Source organism: Salmo salar, chromosome ssa13, assembly GCF_905237065.1.
Source record: "Salmo salar chromosome ssa13, Ssal_v3.1, whole genome shotgun sequence".
NCBI lineage: Eukaryota > Metazoa > Chordata > Actinopteri > Salmoniformes > Salmonidae > Salmo > Salmo salar.
In genome coordinates, this window is record NC_059454.1 from 14,411,898 (window position 1) to 14,436,522 (window position 24,625).

General features: G+C 43.9%; 1 protein-coding gene across 4 annotated transcripts in view; it reads left to right on the forward strand.

The window, feature by feature from the left end:
• The window catches only part of LOC106566493 (plexin A3-like), a 165,249-nt gene that overhangs the window by 114,103 nt on the left and 26,521 nt on the right, over positions 1 to 24,625 (forward strand). For 2 of the 4 annotated variants that reach the window (XM_014134573.2, XM_014134572.2), the window contains exons 11-21: positions 15,382 to 15,478; positions 16,357 to 16,547; positions 16,703 to 16,851; positions 17,229 to 17,349; positions 17,982 to 18,118; positions 18,345 to 18,515; positions 19,092 to 19,185; positions 19,392 to 19,631; positions 19,932 to 20,075; positions 22,237 to 22,471; positions 23,732 to 23,880. In XM_014134573.2, the coding sequence (XP_013990048.2) occupies positions 15,382 to 15,478; positions 16,357 to 16,547; positions 16,703 to 16,851; positions 17,229 to 17,349; positions 17,982 to 18,118; positions 18,345 to 18,515; positions 19,092 to 19,185; positions 19,392 to 19,631; positions 19,932 to 20,075; positions 22,237 to 22,471; positions 23,732 to 23,880 (1,728 nt within the window). The other 2 variants (XM_014134574.2, XM_045692973.1) reach the window with 2 other exon arrangements.

Here is a 24,625-nt window from a genome sequence, read left to right on the forward strand (position 1 = left end):
CCCACCTTAAGATTCATGCTTTTTTTTCACTTAGCCCTTCCCCCACTGATGCCTCTCCCCCACTGACTCCCCTGTTTAATGGTACCTACACCCCTCCCCCCTATGTATCTCTCTATCTCTGTCTTTCTTTCTCCACCCCCCTCTCTCCTCTCCCTTTGTTTGAATGGGATGTTTAGATGAATAGATGGTGTGATTACCTGTGACACAGCGGGCCACACCATCCCCCCTGTCTCTGTCTCTCTGCCCTCATCTGATGGATCTCTCCTGAATAGTAATTTAGCCATAGTAAAGACATGCCGCAGATTAGACTCAGTCCCTGGTGTGTGAGCTGTTCGCCCCCCCCCCCCCAAAAAAAAACACTCAAGGCAACAGCCATCAATCAATTTGCCGTCAAGACGAGTGGCGCAGCTTCATTCCCACAGTGCTGTAGCCAGGTAACTTTAAGGCCACGGGGTCCATGCTAATGCAATTGTGAGTGTCCTCAGATAGGCAATGCTGAATCAATCAATTTCATCTCCTGTTTACTCTGCCCCTTGCTGAGAATGTTCAGATATCAGTCAGCACTTTTGTCCTCATGGGAGGCCCCTGTTCTGTGGTGGGGGTTAGTTAGGTTAAGCATATGTTGGACATGTTCACCAGCTGTGACAGTATGTTTTACCAGACAGGGCAACTCTAGCCTGTTGCAGTTTGATTTGCTTTCACTTTCCGGTTTTTCTTTCATATCTGTTAGTGCAGGGATTGTAATGCTTAAACTAAGTGAGACTGGCCTCTGCTTGGTGATGAAAAATGTTCTCTGAGTGGAACTAACTCAGATTCTTCCCATGGGACCTAAACACACAGCCAGACCACTCATATTATTCCTTCACTGCCTCATAACTGTTCTCTTATCCCTGGGACGAACTCCTCTTCCAATCAGGGCCCTTCCCTGGGAGAGAGGGGGCGTTGTAGTGGACAAACATGCCTCTCTCCCGTCTCCGTCGTTTCTCAACTGTTTCCCACTGCCTGGCCTTTCTCACCCTGAGACAGCTGCTCTGTCACTCTCGCAGTGCTCGATGATATACATTTATAGACTGCTAAATGCGTTTAAAAATACACCAAATATAGCAGGTTAACACAAATTATAATTGGATAATAGAAAATGTTGCGCTTACTTTCAATGACTTCTTAATAAACTGAAAGTGCAAGCTATTTATTTGAAAAGTTATTACATTTCAGGATTGTTTATTCAAATCACTTCCTGAATTGACTCCCTTCAATTTGAATTGAACCCAACCCTGGTACATAGAACTGCCATTAACCAAAGAAACTAGCTATGAGGCCCGTATGTCCACGTTGCTATGTGTTTGTCTATTTTCAGGACTGCTGTATGTGAAGTTGACCCCTGATCTGTGATATGCAGTTCAGCATGTGAAAGATGTCCATGCCATAGATCTAGAGAAGCCCTGGGTCAGTGATGCAGACAGATAACAGCAGTTTGCCCTCAGTTTGCAGACAGACAGCAGTTTGCAGACAGAGAGGCAGACCAATAGACAGAGGAGAACAACACATGGGTCTGACATCACATCCTGCACAAATACAACACAAGGTGCACAACCTTGTGTTGTATTTGTGCAGGATGTCTCTGCCCAAATACAGCCTGAAGTCAAATACATCCTCTTTCCACATTCCATCTCTTCCCTGTCTCTCTGCCCAAATACAGCCAGAAGTCAAATACATCCTCTTTCCACATTCCATCTCTTCCCTGTCTCTCTGCCCAAATACAGCCAGAAGTCAAATACATCCTCTTTCCACATTCCATCTCTTCCCTGTCTCTCTGCCCAAATACAGCCTGAAGTCAAATACATCCTCTTTCCACATTCCATCTCTTCCCTGTCTCTCTGCCCAAATACAGCCAGAAGTCAAATACATCCTCTTTCCACATTCTGACTCTTCACTGTCTCTCTGCCCAAATACAGCCTGAAGTCAAATACATCCTCTTTCCACATTCCATCTCTTCCCTGTCTCTCTGCCCAAATACAGCCTGAAGTCAAATACATCCTCTTTCCACATTCCATCTCTTCCCTGTCTCTCTGCCCAAATACAGCCAGAAGTCAAATACATCCTCTTTCCACATTCCATCTCTTCCCTGTCTCTCTGCCCAAATACAGCCTGAAGTCAAATACATCCTCTTTCCACATTCCATCTCTTCCCTGTCTCTCTGCCCAAATACAGCCTGAAGTCAAATACATCCTCTTTCCACATTCCATCTCTTCCCTGTCTCTCTGCCCAAATACAGCCAGAAGTCAAATACATCCTCTTTCCACATTCTGACTCTTCACTGTCTCTCTGCCCAAATACAGCCAGAAGTCAAATACATCCTCTTTCCACATTCTGACTCTTCACTGTCTCTCTGCCCAAATACAGCCTGAAGTCAAATACATCCTCTTTCCACATTCCATCTCTTCCCTGTCTCTCTGCCCAAATACAGCCTGAAGTCAAATACATCCTCTTTCCACATTCTCTCTTCACTGTCTCTCTGCCCAAATACATCCTCTCAAAGTCCGCAAATACATCCTCTTTCCACATTCCATCTCTTCCCTGTCTCTCTGCCCAAATACAGCCTGAAGTCAAATACATCCTCTTTCCACATTCCATCTCTTCACTGTCTCTCTGCCCAAATACATCCTCTTTCCACATTCCAACTCTTCACTGTCTCTCTGCCCAAATACATCCTCTTTCCACATTCCATCTCTTCCCTGTCTCTCTGCCCAAATACAGCCTGAAGTCAAATACATCCTCTTTCCACATTCCAACTCTTCCCTGTCTCTCTGCCCAAATACAGCCTGAAGTCAAATACATCCTCTTTCCACATTCTGACTCTTCCCTTCTACTTTGGTATTTCAATGCATTAAGTTTCTCCAGCTAAATAGACCAACTAAGCTATACTACTGGTTTACTCCTGGTGTGGTTGGACACATGTCATTTCAGTTCTAATACAGCAGGTGCATCATGCATGACCCCACATGCCACCTGCATCCAAAGAGAAATACAGTACCTTTTTCTAAGGTGCGCATGCATACAGATTAGACAACTCTATATGATAATTCATGCTGATCCACATCAATCCATAAATTACGTTCCCCAACTGTACGATATATACGGGTATCATTTCAAAAGGCATACCACGGACTGTAATCAGCTCAGACGCACGCCTGCTTGTTTCTTCCCGCTTGATTTTACTGCAGACATCAGCAATGTGCTGCCATAGCTGGAATAAATCAGTATGATACCCCCCCACACATATACACACTGCCTTTCAAATAAATGATAAATCAGGGTCTTTGAAACTCAATAAGCATTTGCTTTGGTAGTGTAAAGGGCTTTTGTGCATTTTATGCATTTTTGTTTGACAGCATGCTTTACGTTGCAGATTAAACATGGCACACGTATAACTTTGATAGGCTGAATCTTAATACATGGGACTTTTCATCTTTTGTATCAGAAGATTAAAATAGTCCCAAATGAGTCCACGGATATAAGTGTTGTTAAGCCCTGCTGACCCCATAGCGACAGGCATTGGCAGTGTTACCCAGGAAACGTAGAGTAAAGGCCTTTTGCACAACGAGTTCTGCACTTCCCTCTTGATGGGAAGTGCTCTCACAAAGAACATCATTATTTCCGAACCATGGTAGCAAAGCTTTTGAATAAAAAACACTTACATGTTATTTTTCTGGCTTTCTGAACCAGCATGCCCTCATTATTCTATTATTTTCAAGTGCCCAATCAGACTACCAACGTCTGTTTCTCAGTGGAACGTACTTGCCAGGTCTCGAAAGGACCTGCCCTGCTCTTGACACCAAAGGCCCCGCTAATGGAAAAGATTTACCATGAACCAACGTACATGTTAATGATACTGTGAACATGTCACCTCATTGTCAATGTAAAAAAAATGCTCCATTTTACATCAATTAGGGGAGGATATTATATATTTATTCATTTAACCTTCATTTAACTAGGCAAGTCAGTTAAGAACAAATTCTGATTTACAATGACAGCCTACACCGGCCAAACCCGGACGACGCTGGGACAATTGTGCGCCGCCCTATGGGACTCCCAATCACGGCCGGTTGTGATACAGCCTGAAATCAAACCAGGGTCTGTAGTGACGCCTCTAGCACTAAGATGCGGTGCCTTAGACCGCTGCGCCACTCTGGAGCCCCGATATATGTTGCTGTTTATGATAAATCTTTGAGGTTGTTTTTATCCTCCAACATCTCCTCTGCACTTTTTTCCTCATAGAAATAGTCATTATAATTCCATGGTATTTACCCTCTCTCTTGTGATGGTTGCATATTTGAATCCCCGTCGATCTCTGAGGTCGTAGATACTGTGCCTGTGATGCTCTGTAGCAGGTTGACTCTGTAGCAGGTTGGCTCTGTAGCGGGTTGGCTCTGTAGCGGGTGGGCTCTGTAGCGGGTTGGCTCTGTAGCGGGTTGGCTCTGTAGCAGGTTGGCTCTGTAGCAGGTTGGCTCTGTAGCAGGTTGGCTCTGTAGCAGGTGGGCTCTGTAGCAGGTGGGCTCTGTAGCAGGTTGGCTCTGTAGCAAGTGGGCTCTGTAGCAGGTGGGCTCTGTAGCAGGTGGGCTCTGTAGCAGGTGGGCTCTGTAGCGGGTATGCTCTGTAGCGGGTGGGCTCTGTAGCGGGTGGGCTCTGTAGCGGGTGGGCTCTGTAGCGGGTTGGCTCTGTAGCGGGTTCGCTCTGTAGCAGGTGGGCTCTGTAGCGGGTTGGCTCTGTAGCGGGTTCGCTCTGTAGCAGGTGGGCTCTGTAGCAGGTGGGCTCTGTAGCAGGTTGGCTCTGTAGCAGGTGGGCTCTGTAGCAGGTGGGCTCTGTAGCAGGTTGGCTCTGTAGCAGGTGGGCTCTGTAGCAGGTGGGCTCTGTAGCAGGTGGGCTCTGTAGCGGGTATGCTCTGTAGCGGGTGGGCTCTGTAGCGGGTGGGCTCTGTAGCGGGTGGGCTCTGTAGCGGGTTGGCTCTGTAGCGGGTTGGCTCTGTAGCGGGTGGGCTCTGTAGCGGGTTGGCTCTGTAGCGGGTTGGCTCTGTAGCGGGTTCGCTCTGTAGCAGGTGGGCTCTGTAGCAGGTGGGCTCTGTAGCAGGTTGGCTCTGTAGCAGGTGGGCTCTGTAGCAGGTGGGCTCTGTAGCAGGTGGGCTCTGTAGCAGGTTGGCTCTGTAGCAGGTGGGCTCTGTAGCAGGTGGGCTCTGTAGCAGGTGGGCTCTGTAGTAGGTGGGCTCTGTAGCAGGTGGGCTCTGGTGGAATAAATTGTCCTCTAAATGGTGTGATCTAGCTATCAATAGCATGAATTATGAGCCTGTTTCATCCTGTTTGTTTTGCTTTAAGCACCAGCAATGGAAAGGGAGAGAGTCTCCGCTGCATTCCCCTAATTGAGAAATCAGTGCATTAGTTATGCCTGCTCTGAACACTTTTTAAACTCCCAAAGTAATCTACAGAGAATGTTTCAGTGTCATCATGTGAAAAGTATGCTTTGGTGTTCTCGGGTTAATGCACTTACCTCAAATATGATGGCACGAGTTCATCCATGGCCTCAACATACAATTGATATATTCTATGTTTATGGAGTCATCTCTGAACCAGCCGTAATCCTTCATGGCTAATAAGACCATTGCAGATGACCCTATCTGTTTCTTTAATCAAGTTAGTCTGACCTTAAATCTGCCACCAGGATGCAGCATACAGTACATATTTTCCTAGTGCGGTAATCACAATGATGAAATGAAGTGTGGTTTGCAGAAAATAGAATTTATGTTCACTAATATGGACTCGCTGTTCATTACTGTGTATGTTTAAGAAGGAAAAAGGCCCTTATTCAAAGGTAATTTTGCTGAAGTCACTAGAATTTTGAAACTTAATTAAATTAAACAGGAAAGCCTTCATCATTAAGGGGAAATGATTTTCACTCTGTCACCAGAAGGAGCCAGCATTGACGACACAGCCAATTCTACTACTCATAGTCTACACCAAGGTTTTTCTCAAACTCGGTCCTGGGCAAAAACCAAAAAATGCACCCGGGGTGGGGGGTGGAAACCCTGAACTGCATCCTCAACTTACAGTACAGTATTTGTTCTCTTCATTTCAGGGCAGCAGGTGGTTAGAATGTTGGACTAGTAACTGAAAGGTTGCAAGATCAAATCCCCGAGCTGACAAGGTACAAATCTGTCGTTCTGCCCCTGAACAAGGCAGTTGACCCACTGTTCCTAGGCCGTCATTGAAAATAAGAATTTGTTCTTAACTGACTTGCCTAGTTAAATAAAGGTAAAATAAAACATTTAGACAGATGGTTAAACTGCTGCAGACAACTACAGATGATCCTTGCCAGAGTGTAATTGAATCTTTATTAGTTTATTTTGAATAAACACAAATTATATTTAAAAAAAAATATCCTCCAAACCCATCATCTTTGAAACATAGTAATGCCTACAATAAAATGAACTTGGTTACAATATGTGGATCTTTCATATGGGTCCCTTCAATAGACACTTCGCAATTTACAGTTATATCTGAACAAATGGAAGCTATTCCTTCTGATCACTGTCACTCTATCAATCCATTTGTTCAGCTATAACTGTTTCCATTAAGAGCTAAGGATAAGTCTTAAAGGGTAGCGCTAGTTTCAAATGGTTTTTTTCTATCCAGTGATGGGTTTGTTTTTTTAAAAGTAAGATTACCTCACTGCCTCGCCTTGCCTCGCCGGCAGCCCAGAGAGCTGTCTGACAGAACCAGGCCAGTTTGTCTCCACTTGCTAGTTTCAGACCCAGTGGAACCATGGCCTGAGGAAAATCAATTCACGACTGGCAGAGATAAGCTGCATTGTATGGCCCAACACAAAAGCTTCCCCCCGTTTACACACAACCACTAATCTCCTCAAAGCTGCCTGCCTTTCACTTGAAAAAGAAGAAGGCTAGAAAATACATTATATTACCTGCAGAAATACATTGTTACTTCCAGAAATACACTATGTTACCTCCAGAAATATGTTGTTACTTCCAGAAGTGCATTATGTTACCTCCAGTAATACATTAATACTTCCAGAAATGCTTTATGTTACCTCCAGAAATACATTGTTACTTCCAGAAATACACTATGTTACCTCCAGAAATATGTTGTTACTTCCAGAAGTGCATTATGTTACCTCCAGTAATACATTAATACTTCCAGAAATGCTTTATGTTACCTCCAGAAATACATTGTTACTTCCAGAAATACATTATGTTACCTCCAGAAATACGTTGTTACTTCCAGAAGTACGTTATGTTACCTCCAGAAATACATTATACTACCTCCAAAAATACATTATGTTACCTCCAGAAATACATTGTTACCTCTAAAATACATTATGTTACCTCCAGAAATACATTGTTACCTCCAGTAATACATTAGTACTTCCAGAAATACTTTGTTACCTCCAGAAATACATTGTTACTTCCAGAAATACATTGTTACCTCCAGAAATACATTGTTACTTCCAGAAGTGCATTATGTTACCTCCAGAAATACATTATACTACCTCTAAAAATACATTGTTACCTCCAGAAATACATTATACTACCTCCAGAAATACATTATACTACCTCCAAAAATACATTATGTTATCTCCAGAAATACATTATACTACCTCCAAAAATACATTGTTTCCTCCAGAAATACATTGTTACCTCCAGTAATACATTACTACATCCAGAAATACTTTGTTACCTCCAGAAATACATTGTTTCTTCCAGAAGTGCATTATGTTACCTCCAAAAATACATTATGTTACCTCGAGAAATACATTATACTACCTGCAGAAATACATTATACTACCTCCAGAAATACATTATGTTACCTCCAGAAATACATTATACTACCTCCAGAAATACATTGTTACTTCCAGAAATACATTATGTTCCCTCCAGAAATACATTATACTACCTCCAAAAATACATTATGTTACCTCCAGAAATACATTGTTATCTCCAGAAATACATTGTTACCTCCAGAAATACATTGTTACCTCCAAAAATACATTATGTTACCTCCAGAAATACATTGTTACCTCCAGTAATACATTAGTACTTCCAGAAATACTTTGTTACCTCCAGAAATACATTGTTACTTCCATAAATACATTATGTTACCTCCAGAAATACATTATACTACCTCCAAAAATACATTATGTTACCTCCAGAAATACATTGTTACCTCCAGTAATACATTAGTACTTCCAGAAATACTTTGTTACCTCCAGAAATACATTGTTACTTCCAGAAGTGCATTATGTTACCTCCAGAAATACATTATACTACCTCCAAAAATACATTATGTTACCTCCAGAAATACATTATACTACCTCCAGAAATACATTATGCTACCTCCAGAAATACATTATGTTACCTCCAGAAATACATTATACTACCTCTAGAAATACATTATGTTACCTCCAGAAATACATTATACTACCTCCAAAAATACATTATGTTACCTCCAGAAATACATTATACAACCTCCAGTAATACAATATACTACCTCCAGAAATACAATATACTACCTCCAGAAATACATTATGCTACCTCCAGAAATACATTATGTTACCTCCAGAAATACATTATACTACCTCCAGAAATACATTATGTTACCTCCAGAAATACATTATACTACCTCCAGAAATACATTGTTACTTCCAGAAATGCATTATGTTACCTCCAGAAATACATTATACTACCTCCAAAAATACATTATCTTACCTCCAGAAATACATTATGCAACCTCCAGTGATACAATATACTACCTCCAGAAATACAATATACTACCTCCAGAAATACATGATGTTACCTCCAGAAATACATGATGTTACCTCCAGAAATACTGTACATTATATTACCTCCAAAAATACACTGTATGGCTCTCCTGTTGATTTCATTATCAGGGCCTTGGGAAGAGGGCATGACAACAACCTGTATACTGTGTGTTTCTGAACCCGACAAGGCTTTGAATACTGCCATTAACTCACCTACCGGATTTGGTTTACCTATTGAACAAATGTAACACCTCATTGGACTCTGAAGAACATCGCTGGCCTTCTAAAACCATTTCACAAAATGCTGTTATTAAATAAGGCATTTCCGATTAATGGCTGAAAAACAAGATCGCAAAAGGTTAACTGTAGTTTATATGTCTGTTTGATGGATAGAAGTGAGGATGGTCTCAAGTTGAGTTTAGTTTTTGTAGTGTGACACAGTCAAGCAATATGATTGGGGGAAGTTAATTCCCCCTGCTGATCCATATTTTACCTCAATTATTTATTTAACCTTTATTTAACTACGCAAGTCAGTTGAGAACAAATTCTTATTTTCAATGACGGCCTAGGAACAGTGGGTTAACTGCCTCGTTCAGGGGCAGAACGACAGAATTTTTACGTTGTCAGCTCAGGGATTTGATCTTGCAACTTTTCGGTTACTAGTCCAATGCTCTAACCACTAAGCTACCTGGACTAGTGCCCCCAGAACCAACTGGACCCTATAGAGATGTAACCCCAGAACCAACTGGGCCCTATAGAGATGTAACCCCAGTACCAGCTGGACTCTATAGAGATGTAACCCCAGAACCAATTGGGCCCTGTAGCGATGTAACCCCAGAACCAATTGGGCCCTATAGAGATGTAACCCCAGAACCAATTGGGCCCTGTAGCGATGTAACCCCAGAACCAATTGGGCCCTATAGAGATGTAACCCTAGAACCAACTGGACCCTATAGAGATGTAACCCCAGTTCCAACTGGGCCCTATAGAGATGTAACCCCAGAACCAACTGGGCCTTATAGAGATGTAACCCCAGTACCAACTGGGCCTTATAGAGATGTAACCCCAGTTCCAACTGGGCCCTATAGAGATGTAACCCCAGTACCAACTGGGCCCTATAGAGACTTAACCCCAGTACCAACTGGTCCCTATAGAGATGTAACCCCAGAACCAACTGGATCCTATAGAGATGTAACCTCAGTACCAACTGGACCCTATAGAGATGTAACCCCAGTACCAACTGGGCCCTTTAGAGATGTAACCCCAGAACCAACTGGGCCCTATAGAGATGTAACCCCAGAACCAACTGGGCCCTATAGAGATGTAACCCCAGTACCAACTGGACCATATAGAGATGTAAACCCAGTACCAACTGGGCCCTATAGAGATGTAACCCCAGTACCAACTTGACCCTATAGAGATGTAACCCCAGTACCAACTGGACCATATAGAGATGTAACCCCAGTACCAACTGGGCCCTATAGAGATGTAACCCCAGAACCAACTGGGCCCTATAGAGATGTAACCCCAGTAGCAACTGGACCATATAGAGATGTAACCCCAGAACCAACTGGACCCTATAGATATGTAACCCCAGTACCAACTGGACCATATAGAGATGTAGCGTCTGCTAAATGACTAAAATGTAAATGTAAAATGTAACCCCAGTACCAACTGGGCCCTATAGAGATGTAACCCCAGAACCAACTGGGCCCTATAGAGATGTAACCCCTGTTCCAACGGGGCCCTATAGAGATGTAACCCCAGAACCAACTGGGCCCTATAGAGATGTAACCCCAGTTCCAACTGGGCCCTATAGAGATGTAACCCCAGTACCAACTGGGCCCTATAGAGACGTAACCCCAGTACCAACTGGGCCCTATAGAGATGTAACCCCAGAACCAACTGGATCCTATAGAGATGTAACCTCAGTACCAACTGGGCCCTATAGAGATGTAACCCCAGAACCAACTGGGCCCTATAGAGATTTAACCCCAGAACCAACTGGACCCTATAGAGATGTAACCCCAGTACCAACTGGGCCCTATAGAGATGTAACCCCAGAACCAACTGGATCCTATAGAGATGTAACCTCAGTACCAACTGGGCCCTATAGAGATGTAACCCCAGAACCAACTGGGCCCTATAGAGATTTAACCCCAGAACCAACTGGACCCTATAGAGATGTAACCCCAGAACCAACTGGACCCTATAGAGATGTAACCCCAGTACCAACTGGGCCCTTTAGAGATGTAAGCCCAGAACCAACTGGACCATATAGAGATGTAACCCCAGAACCAACTTGACCCTATAGAGATGTAACCCCAGTACCAACTGGACCATATAGATATGTAACCCCAGAACCAACTGGACCTTATAGATATGTAACCCCAGAACCAACTGGACCCTATATAGCTGTAAGGACATTTGGAGCCTGGTGTGAACAGGTTCAGTTCAGCCTTTCAGCACCCACACTGGTGCATTCCCTGCTTGACTTGCTCCCAGATATTTCCCAGGACAGCTGCACAAAGATTTAAACTTTCACACTCACTAACACACGCATGCCCACACACATGCACGCGTGTGCACACAGACACACAGGCATGTGCGCACACACACTCACACACAACACAGCCGATGTCCCTCGACTGATGAGGAATTAGAAGGTGCTGGTTGTTTACTCATCTCTGATATATTTAGGTGAGGTATGGATGGATAAAGGTGAGGTATGGATGGATAAAGGTGAGGTATGGATGGATAAAGGTGAGGTATGGCTGGATAAAGGTGAGGTATGGATGGATAAAGGTGAGGTATGGGTGGATAAAGGTGAGGTATGGGTGGATAAAGGTTAGGTATTGGGCTGGGAGGTATACCGTATTTTACAATATACTGGTATTGATGTATCGACCGGTTTGGGTTTTTACTTTACTTTCTATGACGGTATTTGAATGTTTGATTTGTTAAATGTGATATTCCATGTGTAACATCTATTTTTATAGTTTACTTCGCTACTTGAGTCCTGTCTCTCCACTTTATCTCTCCATGCCACTTTCCACACAGACCTAGCCCCCCGCATTTGTTGTTGCTTGACCACGAGACACTTGCGTTCAGTCTGCAAGGTCAATGCAGCACAAGCTACAATATTGATGACAACAATGCTGTTTTCACTTTGGTTCTTAATATAAATCCACTAGCGTTCTATAGTTTCTTACATCTGCAAATGGCTAGTTTATATTTTTTTAGCAAGTTGGGCCTAAATCGTGTTAGCCACTAATGCTAATCGCTAGTTAGCTGCCTAGCTAGTTAATAAATGTACTGAGTCAGAGCAAACGTAACTAGCTATACAGCCTGATAATACCAGTGATGGTGTAGACCTAAATCAGCTTGTTGTTTGTGCAACAGTATCTTCTTGTCACGTCCTGACCAGTATAGGGGTTATTTGTTATTATAGTTTGGTCAGGACGTGGCAGGGGGTGTTTGTTTCATGTGGTTTGGGGTATGTATTTAGGTAGAAGGGTGTTTGGTTTATGTGGTTCGGGGTTTGTTAGTCTATGTTCTATGTTAGTGTATTTCTATATTCTGTCTAGTCTATTGTAGTTCTATGTTTAGTTAATTGGTGTTGGGGCCTTCAGTTGGAGGCAGCTGTCTATCGTTGCCTCTGATTGAGGGTCCTATAATTAGGGGTGTGTTTGTTATGGGATTTTGTGGGAGATTGTGCTGTGTATAGCTTTGTGCCTTACCGGCCTGTTATTCGTCGTTGTGTTTTCGTATACATGTTTGTTTTGGGTTTTCCTTCTTCACCTAATAAAAAAAAGATGAGTGTACATTTTCCCGCTGCGTCTTGGTCTTTACCCTACGACACTCGTGATACTTCTAAATCAAAGAGGAATACGTGAAGCATGAATATGTTAGCTACATGAAGTAGCAAAGAGAAAACCTTCAATGTAGCCAAAGGTTATAGAATCCCCTAGGAAACACTTTGGTTCCTACCCTGTCACAATAACTCCTCCCTGGCATCTCATTCGTTGTCATGTCAAACAACACTGTATTGAAAGTGTCCGCTATTATATTCTAACTATAGAATTAGAATAATCATTATCATTCCAACTGTTCACCCAAGTGTTTTTCTCTAAATCACAAGTCAAATCACTGTTGCAACATTTGGTAAAAAATAAGTCCTAGATTGTTTGCCCATATCGTGCAGCCCTACGTGGCAGTTTAGAAATGATCTCAAATGAGTGCAGGAAATGCAGAAATGTATGAAAATGCAGATTTTTGGGGGGGTTGAATTTGAACTGAACGGTATAAAACACACAGAATGGAGAAAGACCCATTGACATCATGTAGAATGTATGTGTTGCCACCCTAGGGTCACGCACTACTCATAAAGTAAATGTACAACTTTTATTGTAAAAAAATATAAAATACAGTCAAATACCGTCAAAAATGTGAAACTTACCGCGATATATTTTGGCCATATTGCCCAGCCCTAGTTAGGTATGGATGGATAAAGGTGAGGTATGGATGGATAAAGGTGAGGTATGGATGGATAAAGGTACGGTATGGATGGATAAAGGTATGGATGGATAAAGGTGAGGTATGGATGGATAAAGGTGAGGTATGGATGGATAAAGGTGAGGTATGGATGGATAAAGGTGAGGTATGGATGGATAAAGGTTATGTATGGATGGATAAAGGTTATGTATGGATGGATAAGGGTGAGGTATGGATGGATAAGGGTGAGGTATGGATGGATAAAGGTGAGGTATGGATGGATAAAGGTGAGGTATGGATGGATAAAGGTGAGGTATGGATGGATAAAGGTTAGCTATGGATGGATAAAGGTGAGGGTATGGATGGATAAAGGTTAGCTATGGATGGATAAAGGTGAGGGTATGGATGGATAAAGGTGAGGTATGGATGGATAAAGGTGAGGTATGGATGGATAAAGGTTAGCTATGGATGGATAAAGGTTAGCTATGGATGGATAACAATTTGTCACATATGATGCTTCCATTAAGACTTAACGGTTCAACAGGAACCTTCAGGTGCAACCGTATTTCCATCTTGGGTGTCAAACTGGAGCTGCTCTCTCTCTCTGAATCTACTGAGAGATGATTTAATATGGTCTGGAATAAGTTTTCATTTTAATGCTAAATTCAGGGCCCTCTCTTGCTGTTAGTCTGCCCTCATTCTTCCATCGCCTCCTTATGAACACTCATAAGTGTTCTGGCCGTGGATCGATGTGGCTGATCAGCGATATTCTCTCAGGGTTGCTGCTGGCTAAGTGCTCTGAGTGTTGCTGCTAATTAAAACACGGGCAGTAAAAACCACCACCCCTCTTTCACCTGACAGACACATAGTAGCTGCAGCAACTCTCTCTCTCTCTCTCTCTCTCTCTCTCTCTCTCTCACTCACTCACTCACTCACTCACTCACTCACTCACTCACTCACTCACTCACTCACTCACTCACTCACTCACTCACTCACTCACTCACTCACTCACTCACTCACTCACTCACTCTCTTCTCTCTCTCCTCTCCTCTCTCTTTTCTCTCTCTCTCTCTCTCTCTCTCTCTCTCTCCTCTCTCCTCTCTCTCGTTCCTCTCTCTTCTCTCTCTCTTCTCTCTCTTCTCTCTCTCTCCTCTCCTCTCTCTCTTCTTTCTTCTCTCTCTCTTCTCTCTCTCCTCTCCTTTTTCTCCTCTCTCTTCTCTCCTCTCTCTCTTCTCTCTCTTCTCTCTTTCTCTCTTTCTCTCTTTCTCTCTCTCTCTCTCTCTCTCTCTCTGTCTCTCTGTCTCTGTGTGTGCAAAGAGCCAGATTAACTCAAAGCCTGGTCTGTTTAAAAAAGAAGCCACAATGTGTCCCTGACCTCACTCACAGCTATGGAATCTAGTGGCTAGGCTGGGCTAATGGGTTGTAACACAGAGATGAAATGTTTTTCATTGTACAGTGTAGTGTATATTATAGCATTATGGTTTCCACTGCACTGTGCCAGCAGCCATGCTTAACTCAGTTTGTACTGATGAGCCAGGTCATAAACCACAGTTAGTCTTTATTAATAGGTCCCTATGAAGGCTGGTCAAACTCCGAATGATGTTGGGCTTTATGCACCTCCAGTACTGGTATGATGATTGAATCATGGTGTTATGTGTGTTTCCACCTCCAGTACTGGTATGATGATTGAATCATGGTGTTATGTGTGTTTCCACCTCCAGTACTGGTATGATGATTGAATCATGGTGTTATGTGTGTTTCCACCTCCAGTACTGGTATGATGATTGAATCATGGTGTTATGTGTGTTTCCACCTCCAGTACTGGTATGATGATTGAATCATGGTGTTATGTGTGTTTCCACCTCCAGTACTGGTATGATGATTGAATCATGGTGTTATGTGTGTTTCCACCTCCAGTACTGGTATGATGATTGAATCATGGTGTTATGTGTGTTTCCACCTCCAGTACTGGTATGATGATTGAATCATGGTGTTATGTGTGTTTCCACCTCCAGTACTGGTATGATGATTGAATCATGGTGTTATGTGTGTTTCCACCTCCAGTACTGGTATGATGGAGACGAGACGGGAGACCTGCCTGTTGACTTCTCTATCGTCTGGGATGGAGACTTCTTCATCGACAAGCCTCCCACCATGAAAGGTATGTTGTTTTATCATATTCAGAATCATACATTCGTCATAATAGTGTTGCAGCTAAATAGTGTCAATGAAAAATCCAAGACTGACAGAACTGGCACACAACAGGGAAACAACAGCCCCACCGGTGTGCTGCCTGAGGCTTTGGACGGGTCAAATATGTTGTCATACCTCGCTGAACCCTCTAGTGTTATTTGAGTGTTGAGTCCACTTCATGTACAGTGCTGGGGGCTCTGGCTACCACAGTAAATCTTATTCAGTGGTATAATTCAGTCGCAAATGTGGATTAAGCCTTTGCAGTTATTTTCTTAGTCTTCAAAACTGTAAAATGTACAAACTTTTTTTGTGGGCGATAAAGTCACAGAACTAAATGTACAGCCCCATGTTTTGTATCAAGACACCTTGTATAAAAGTCAGGGACAAACAGGGGTTGTCAATACTTTTCTTAAAAGGGTTTTATCTCACTGGTTTGATCAGGCCACTGTGAAAGAGACCCGTAGCTCTCCACAGTCATACTGTAGATAGAATCTCTCCGCTGTGCGATTGGCCCTGCGCGAAGATGAGCTGAGAGGAGATAGCTAGCCATGTGGCTAGCAGCACAGTATTTTATGTTCTCCCACTGAACTGGTCAATTACTCTGTGTACCGTCTTCACCTTTACATCTGAGGTGGTGCATAGGAGCAGTGTGCGAGGCTGAGCCAAAGATAGAGGGAGATTAACAGCTCAGGACCTGGGAGTGAGCCATGCAGCACAAACAGACAGCACAGTGCAGCGCACCTCGCCTCTCTGTCTCAGACTCCATCTTTGCCCAGTGTTAACCCTCCCTGTTTGTCTGTCTGTCCCTGTGTCTGTCTGTCTGTCTGTCTGTTTGTCTGCGCTCAGCCCTGTTATATAAGTGCGAGGCCCAGAGGGACAGCTGTGGCCTGTGTCTGAAGGCCAGCACAGCGTTTGAGTGTGGCTGGTGCCTGGACAACAAGAAGTGTCTCCTGAGGCAGCACTGCCAGATGCCGGAGCAGAACTGGATGTACCACGGCAGGCACAACGTCCGCTGCAGCCACCCCCGCATCACCAAGGTAAGGCTGGAGCACAGAGAACTCTACTGTATATTTCTACTTCTGTATGGTTGCATTTAAGTCTGTGGCCTAGAGCCGCTGAACCCAGGCACTCTGCTGTGTGTGAGCACGGGGAGATTGCTTTTCCTTGATCTTGACCCTGTTTCCATGGAAAGATCCGCCCGCTGACGGGGCCCAAAGAGGGGGGCACGCGAGTGACGATTGAGGGCGAGAATCTTGGGCTGCAGGTGCGTGAGATCGCCCACGTTCAGGTTGCTGGGGTTCGCTGTAACCCTGTGCCCTCCGAGTACATCAGCGCTGAGAGGTGAGTGTGGTGACTTTGTCAATAGGATTTCACTTGAATGGTTTTCAGGTAGATGAAAGATGCTGTACTTTATCATATGTTTCTTAACTCTACACTATTAGAAAACAGGGTTCCAAAAGGGTTCTTCGGCTGTCCCCATAGGACAACCCTTTTTTGTTCCAGGTAGAACGCTTTATAGAAAGGGTTCTACATGAACCCAAAATGGTTCTACCTGGAACCAAAAACGGTTCTTGAAAGGGTTCTCATATGGGGACAGCCGAAGAACCATTTAAGGTTCTAGATATCACCTTTTCTTCTAAGAGTGTATTTAATTTGAACGTTAGACATTATAAGCAGTGAGCCGTTGATTGACAGCTGAGTGTGTGTGTGTTCCTCAGGATTGTGTGTGACATGGCCGAAGCGCTGCTGCCCCACTCTCCAGGCGGTCCGGTGGAGCTGTGTATCGGGGTGTGCAGTGCAGAGTACCGCACCCAATCCTCCCAGACTTACTCCTTCGTGGTGCGTATGACCTCGCATGACCCCATCTTTTCCTAGACCGATGACTGTGCAGAAAGTCTGTCCGTTCTCTCCCGGGGGCGGAGGGATACAAACCAAATGTCGTGGTTCTATGTAGCCCTGGGAACTACCTAGCCTTATGCTGCAATACAGAGATGAGGAAAGTGTTGTGAGAGAAAGTGTGGCCGATGTGATATACAGTAATTACCCAGCTATTCCGACAGAGCATTAAGCAGCAGTGAAACAGGAATGTGGTGTCGGTCTATTATCTCCTCAGCCTGGGCACAGAGCAGCTCACTGAAATGAATGGGCTTGACTACTGCCCTTAAACCACCAATCAATAGGAGTCTTGCAGTTTAATTCCAGCAGAAGCCAAGATGCTCCCAGCCAAATGAATACATGTGCACCGAGAAACTATGTAGCTAATTACAGAAAAAAGGAGAGTCTTACTCATGTCACTGTGCTGCTGAATACAAATACATACTAAAACATGCTCAGCTGGGGTGCAGTGTGTGAGCAGCAATTACTAGAAATATAATGGGAATCGCTTTGTTGTACAGTAGCTTTTCAGAAAAAAATGTATAATTGTTTTGTGTGCTGCTGGGTGTAAACAGTGAGTTTCCTCCCTCTCACAGACCCCCAGCTTCAACCATGTGCGCCCGGAGAAGGGCCCCGTGTCCGGGGGGACCCGGCTGACAATATCAGGCCATCATCTGGACGCTGGTAGCACCGTCACTGTGTTCATCGCCCAGGAGGAGTGCCTGTTTGTTAAGTGAGTAGTCAGTCAGCTTGACCCCACCTCGGAGGAATGGACTGTGGTAGTATAGTAGTGTAATCTGTTCTATCACACCCTGTCTGCCCATTACCTGTCTATTTTTAAGTTCAATTAAAACAGCATCATAACAGGGTGACAGCATGACATTTTCTTGAGTGTTGTTTCAGACAGTGAATGAACTCTGTGACACAATATGACACATCCTCTGTCTAACCGGCCACAGGAGGACCAACAGGGACATTGTGTGTGTGACACCGTCGTCCCTGTCTGGCTCAGGGCCTGCGTCAATCAAATTGTTAATCGACAAAGCTGAGGTCACCAGCAGTGACACACACTACATCTACACAGAGGACCCTACCATCTCCAGCATCGAGCCCAACTGGAGTATAGTGAAGTGAGTAGTGGTGATACCAGCTGCAGCCAAGCGTCCTCCCCTCCACTCCCCACTCCTCCCCTCCTCTCCTTCCCTCTCCTCTCCTCCTCTCCCAGCCAACAGGCTGCAGGCTGGAACCTCTCAGCGCATGACCAGTGCCCTGGGAGATTCCTCAGGAGAAACTCAGCCCAGCCATCCATTACTGGCAGTAATGCCTCAGGAACACTCTGAGATTACAACATGAGCCCCAAATCCGCACCGAGACGCCCACACTGTCCCATTGTAGCCATTTCACCATGACACTAAAGCACAATAGACAGAATGGGGGATGATGTATCTAATGTATGTCCCATCCTAATCCATGGGACCCTTAAGGGGACTGTAGGCTCCCTCTTCTTCTGAATCTCAACAGTACTGTAAGATAAATCATACAAACAACATGCTGTAGACTAAAACACTAAAAGTCAGCAACATAGCAGCTCTGTTACACAGAAGTTCTTATTTCATTCCTTCCTTGTTGTCTCTCTGCCCATGTCACCAGTGTGCAATAACTCTCATCTTAACCTCTCCACCATCATGTTTCTGCTTGTGTTTCAGTGGTAGCACCTTGATCACCGTCACAGGTACCAACCTGCTCACCATCCAGGAGCCCAAAGTCCGTGCCAAGTATGCAGGAATACAGACTACTAATGTAAGTGTTCCCAATATAAACATTCCATGTTTACACTGTACCGCTCTGACTATTACAAATGGTTAACCTGTATAATAGCAACTAGCATCAAGGACTTACGCAGTAAGTTTTTGTTACTGTACACATTGTCAGTATTGTGGTTTTACACAGACGTTTGTCTCATACTTGTTCCTGTTTTGACCCCCCTCTTTTATCTTCCTGTCCAGGTGTGCACTGTGGTGAATGACTCTGTGATGACCTGTCTGGCCCCGGGTATCATTTACACCAAGCACCAGGCCCCAGAGTCAGGCCTGCACCCCGACGAGTACGGCTTCATCCTGGATCATGTGGCTGCGCTGCTCGTCCTCAACGGGACACCTTTCACCTACTACCTAAACCCCACCTTCGAAACACTAGGGAACTCTGGGATAATGGAGGTCAAGCCCGGCTCTCCAATTATCCTCAAAGTAAGTAGATTCCTTGTTTGGTTTCATTTTCTGTTACTTTTGTCTGTTGAGAGGAAGGAGGATAAAGCTCTAGAGAAGCAAGAGAGGTCATGTGAGACAGAACCAGTACAGAGACAACTTCCTTTCCCTACACGTCTATGTACAAAGTCCCTGAGCTGAGGATGGAATTACAAGTCAGGATTGATAATACTCTGAAGACACATACACTTTATTGTGTGTGTGCTTTTGTCTGATAAAGGTGATTATTGTCCAACAGAATGTTTCTTTTGAAAACGAACAACATGTTTCTTCTGAAAACAGGGCAAGAATTTGATTCCCCCTGCTCCGGGCAACACCCGGCTGAACTACAGCGTGATGATTGGTGAAACGCCCTGTCTGTTAACTGTCTCGGAGTCTCAGCTGCTCTGTGATTCGCCAGACCTGACCGGGGAGCAGAGAGTCGTGGTAAGACCAGATGTCCCGCCCACCGTTTACAGGAGTTTGTGTATTTTATGTCAACAATAGCTTCGTGTGAGATATCTTTCATAGCCAAACTGCTCTGGCCATAATCCAGTCTTGTTATTTCTCTAAATATATTTGACATGTAGTTAAAACGCTTTTATCTGTGCTATCTGGAAACATGCCTGACTTAGAAATTACATCTATAATTAATTCTATAATAGCTGTGTGGCAGGTTTTTTTTTTACTTGAATGCTAATCCACCAAATGTAAAGGTCAAAGGGTCATCATGCATTATGATTACGGCGGCCCGCTGATACAAGCAACTTCCCATGTAATCGAAATATCTGTTGACTCCACAGCTTTGGCGCATTATCATCAATGCCAAACAGGACTAACTCTCTTTATTACATACACGCCTCAGAGCACAATGATTTCAGCTGTGGGCTTGAGCAGTAGAGGTGAAAAATAATCATCTTGGATTGATGAAATGCAATCACTTTTTAATATTTTTATGGCCAGACAACCGTTGGCGAGAGCAGGTGATTTAATTGGCAGAGGGCCAATCTGATTATTGCAAGTGTCATAAGTATTTATCCATGTATTCCTATACAGTGCCAGCTGTCAAGACAACCACAGCTCAGAATGGTTAGAAGCAGGTAGATTTAGTCCTGGAGTGTGGCAGCTTGTTTACCTTTTGTATCAAAGGCATGGTCCTGATCTTATGGTATTGACTTGACACTAACACGCCTGGACGAGGTAACTGACTGTTGATTCAGTGAAACGATCAGACTTTAATTTAATCCGATCAATAGAGTCAACTGTGGAGAGGAGGGAGCATTTACAAATCAAAGCTGAGATGAAAGAGAGGGGGAGAGAGAGAGAGAGAGGTGATGGGTGAGGTGGAGTGATCTCCCTCCCAGGGGCAGGGAGAGATGGAGACTCACGGCACAGTGAGAAGGCTGAGCCAGCTGTGCTAATGACCTGACACCTAGCACAGTAACGGACAGACACACAGACAGCAGAGTGGCATTCTCCCTGTTCTCTTCCATCCAAACCACTCAATAATTAAAGCACACAGCCAGGAGGGGAATGGGGGCGGTAAAGGTGAAACTCGTTAGCCATACCTGTTGGAAGTCATCTGTAATTGGCCTGAAGTTTAAAAAGGAGATGTTAGAACCAAAACTAAAAAGTTTGGACATGTACTGTAACTCTGAGTCTGAGCTACATACCGTGTGCCTTCAGAAAGCATTCACACCACTTGACTTTTTCCACCTTGCGTTGTTTTCCATTTTGAATTCAGGCTGTAACACAACAGAATGTGGAATAAGTCAAGGGGTATGAATACTTTCTGAAGGCACTGTAGTAATGAAACCCTTCATATTGCAGAGCCCAATTTTTCCATCTCAGTAGCTAGGTTTCCATTCGATTGGTGACAGATTGTCACGTGAATATAAAAACATCTGCATAAAAACAATATGATGTCTCCATCAAATTGACTGTAGTGCACATACAAATTCCTATGTACTGAAAAGAAAAGAAATATAAGTAAAATGGATTTCAATCGCATTTTCGACTACTGATGGTTTTCTCACCCCAAAAAATGTGTTATATAGCGAGTGTGCCCGCTCTGGTCTTGGCAGGTGTGCTCAAGCCAACAGTATGCAGGGTGCAGATTGAGCGCTGTTGGCTATAGCACACGCATAGCCTACATGGTGAGATTATGGATAAAAGAGCGAGATAATTTGTATTTGTCAAACGGCAGACGAGCATGGATGATCATGTCACCAGAATAAGACCCTCAATATTTATTGGGAAGGAGCGTCAAGCTCATCACTGTGCGCTTTCACCACCCTGTGAAGTTCATCGTAACTTATTTCATCTGTAGCCTAATAAACGGCATGCGTAGTGGGAGGAACACACAACAAGTTTACTTTGATATGATGGATACTATATCAATATTTGCACACAAAAGCATTTCCACTGACATATCTCACATAATTAATTTTACAGACACAAAAAGACCCCACCTTATCTAGCGTATTTTGTTTTGTCGACATTTGGAAAGTTTACTGAAAAATGTTCTGTTTCCATCAGGTCTGTCATGACATTTTTTATCCGACATGCACTTTACTCGCATAAAAGGTTGGATGTGTTTCTCCTCCAGATCGTGGTGGGTGGTTTGGAGTACTCCCCAGGAACACTGCACATCTACTCCGACAGCACACTCACCCTACCGGCCATCATCGGGATCGGAGCGGGAGGAGGGGTGCTTCTCATCGCCATCATCGCCGTGCTCATCGCCTACAAGAGGAAGACCCGGGATGCTGACCGCACCCTGAAACGCCTGCAGCTGCAGATGGACAACCTGGAGTCCAGAGTGGCCCTGGAGTGTAAAGAAGGTAGGAGCACCGGTCACTATGACCTCCTCCTTCTCCTATTGCTGTCCTCTCCTATCCTGTCATATCCTATTTCCCTCCTATCATATCCTATCCTATTTCTCTCCGATCATATCCTATTTCCCTCCTATTATATCCTATTTCTCTCCTAACATATCCTATTTCTCTCCTGTCCTATCATATCCTATCATATCCTATTTATCTCATATCTTATCCTATCATAACCTATTTGCCAGGCCATCATTGTAAATAAGAATTTTGACTTAATTAAAAATAAAGGTAAAGTATCCTTTTCACAATGGCCATTTAAAAACAGTTCTATGTTTATCTGAATGCTCTTTGCACGTACATTTCTGTCACTGAAATGACACCAGCACTGCTCATGGCTTTTTCCTCAAGCAAAGATTGCTTCATTGAAGTGAGCTGAAACATTGACTGGCAGGGTATTTTGATATGCTCTTATCAGAGAGCTGCGTGTCCTTTTGAAGATTAGTGTGTTATCAGCATTGGCCTGCTCTGAACAGGCTATCGTGTTGCTCTTATAGTAGGTACAGTACAAGTCAATCACTCTACATTCTTTACGATATATTTTCTGAGATGCTCTGCTGACTCAGTAGAAGGTAACCAGGCAACCACAGAACTGACTGTGTACAGCAGGAGTGGCCAACTCCAGTCCTCCAGGGCCTGATTGGTGTCACACTTCTTCTCCATCCCTAGCAAACACAGCTGATTAATCACATTGCATTCTAAACTGAAGATCATGATTAGGTGATTATTGGAGTCAGGTGTGTTAGCTGTGGCTGGGGCAAAACTGTGACACCAATCAGGCCCTCGAGGACTGGAATTACCCACCCCTGGTGTACAGTATGAGGATGACCAAAATATGCTGTCCATTAATCGATAGAGGGCAGTCAAGTCTTATGAGCATTTATCCATGTATTCCTATACTGTGCCAGCTGTCAAGACAATCACGGCTCAAAATGATTCGAAGCGGGCAGATTTAGTCCGGAGTGTGGCAGTTTATGGTATTGACTTGACACTAACACGCCTGGACGAGGTAACTGACTGTTGATTCAGTGAAATGATCAGACTTAATTTAATCCGATCAATAGAGTGAGGCAGTTGTGGTCATTTTGTCGAACCACATCCTGTCAGGTGCTCCCCACCACACAAAATGACCTTTCTGTGTTCTTCCTGACCATGTGCTTCTCTGGGATTGGATTAAAATGGCAATTTTTGTATCTTATGCTTCTGTCAACATAGCATTCGCTGAGCTGCAGACAGACATCCAGGAGCTGACTAATGACATGGACGGAGTGAAGATCCCCTTCCTGGAGTACCGCACCTACACCATGAGAGTCATGTTCCCCGGCATCGAGGAGCACCCCGTCCTCAAGGAGCTGGATGTAAGTGTAAGAGAACTAAACTAGAGCACTTGTTCACTTCACTGCCTTGTGCTTCTGTCTTCATTTGTGTTGTACTGTAACTCAGTAAAGTATGCTTTCCTGAGGTTCGCTTGTGTTGTCCTGGTAACTCAGTAGAGCATGCTTTCCTGAGGTTCGCTTGTGTTGTACTGTAACTCAGTAGAGTATGCTTTCCTGAGGTTCGCTTGTGTTGTACTGTAACTCAGTAAAGTATGCTTTCCTGAGGTTCGCTTGTGTTGTACTGTAACTCAGTAAAGTATGCTTTCCTGAGGTTCGCTTGTGTTGTACTGTAACTCAGTAAAGTATGCTTTCCTGAGGTTTGCTTGTGTTGTACTGTAACTCAGTAAAGTATGCTTTCCTGAGGTTCATTTGTGTTGCCTTGGTAACTCAGTAGAGTATGCTTTCCTGAGGTTCACTTGTGTTGTCTTGGTAACTCAGTAGAGTATGCTTTCCTGAGGTTCGCTTGTGTTGTCTTGATAACTCAGTAAAGTATGCTTTCCTGAGGTTTACTTATGTTGTCTTGGTAACTCAGTAGAGTATGCTTTCCTGAGGTTCACTTGTGTTGTACTGGTAACTCAGTAGAGTATGCTTTCCTGAGGTTCGCTTGTGTTGTCTTGGTAACTCAGTAAAGTATGCTTTCCTGAGGTTCACTTGTGTTGTCTTGGTGACTCAGTAGAGTATGCTTTCCTGAGGTTCACTTGTGTTGTACTGTAACTCAGTAAAGTATGCTTTC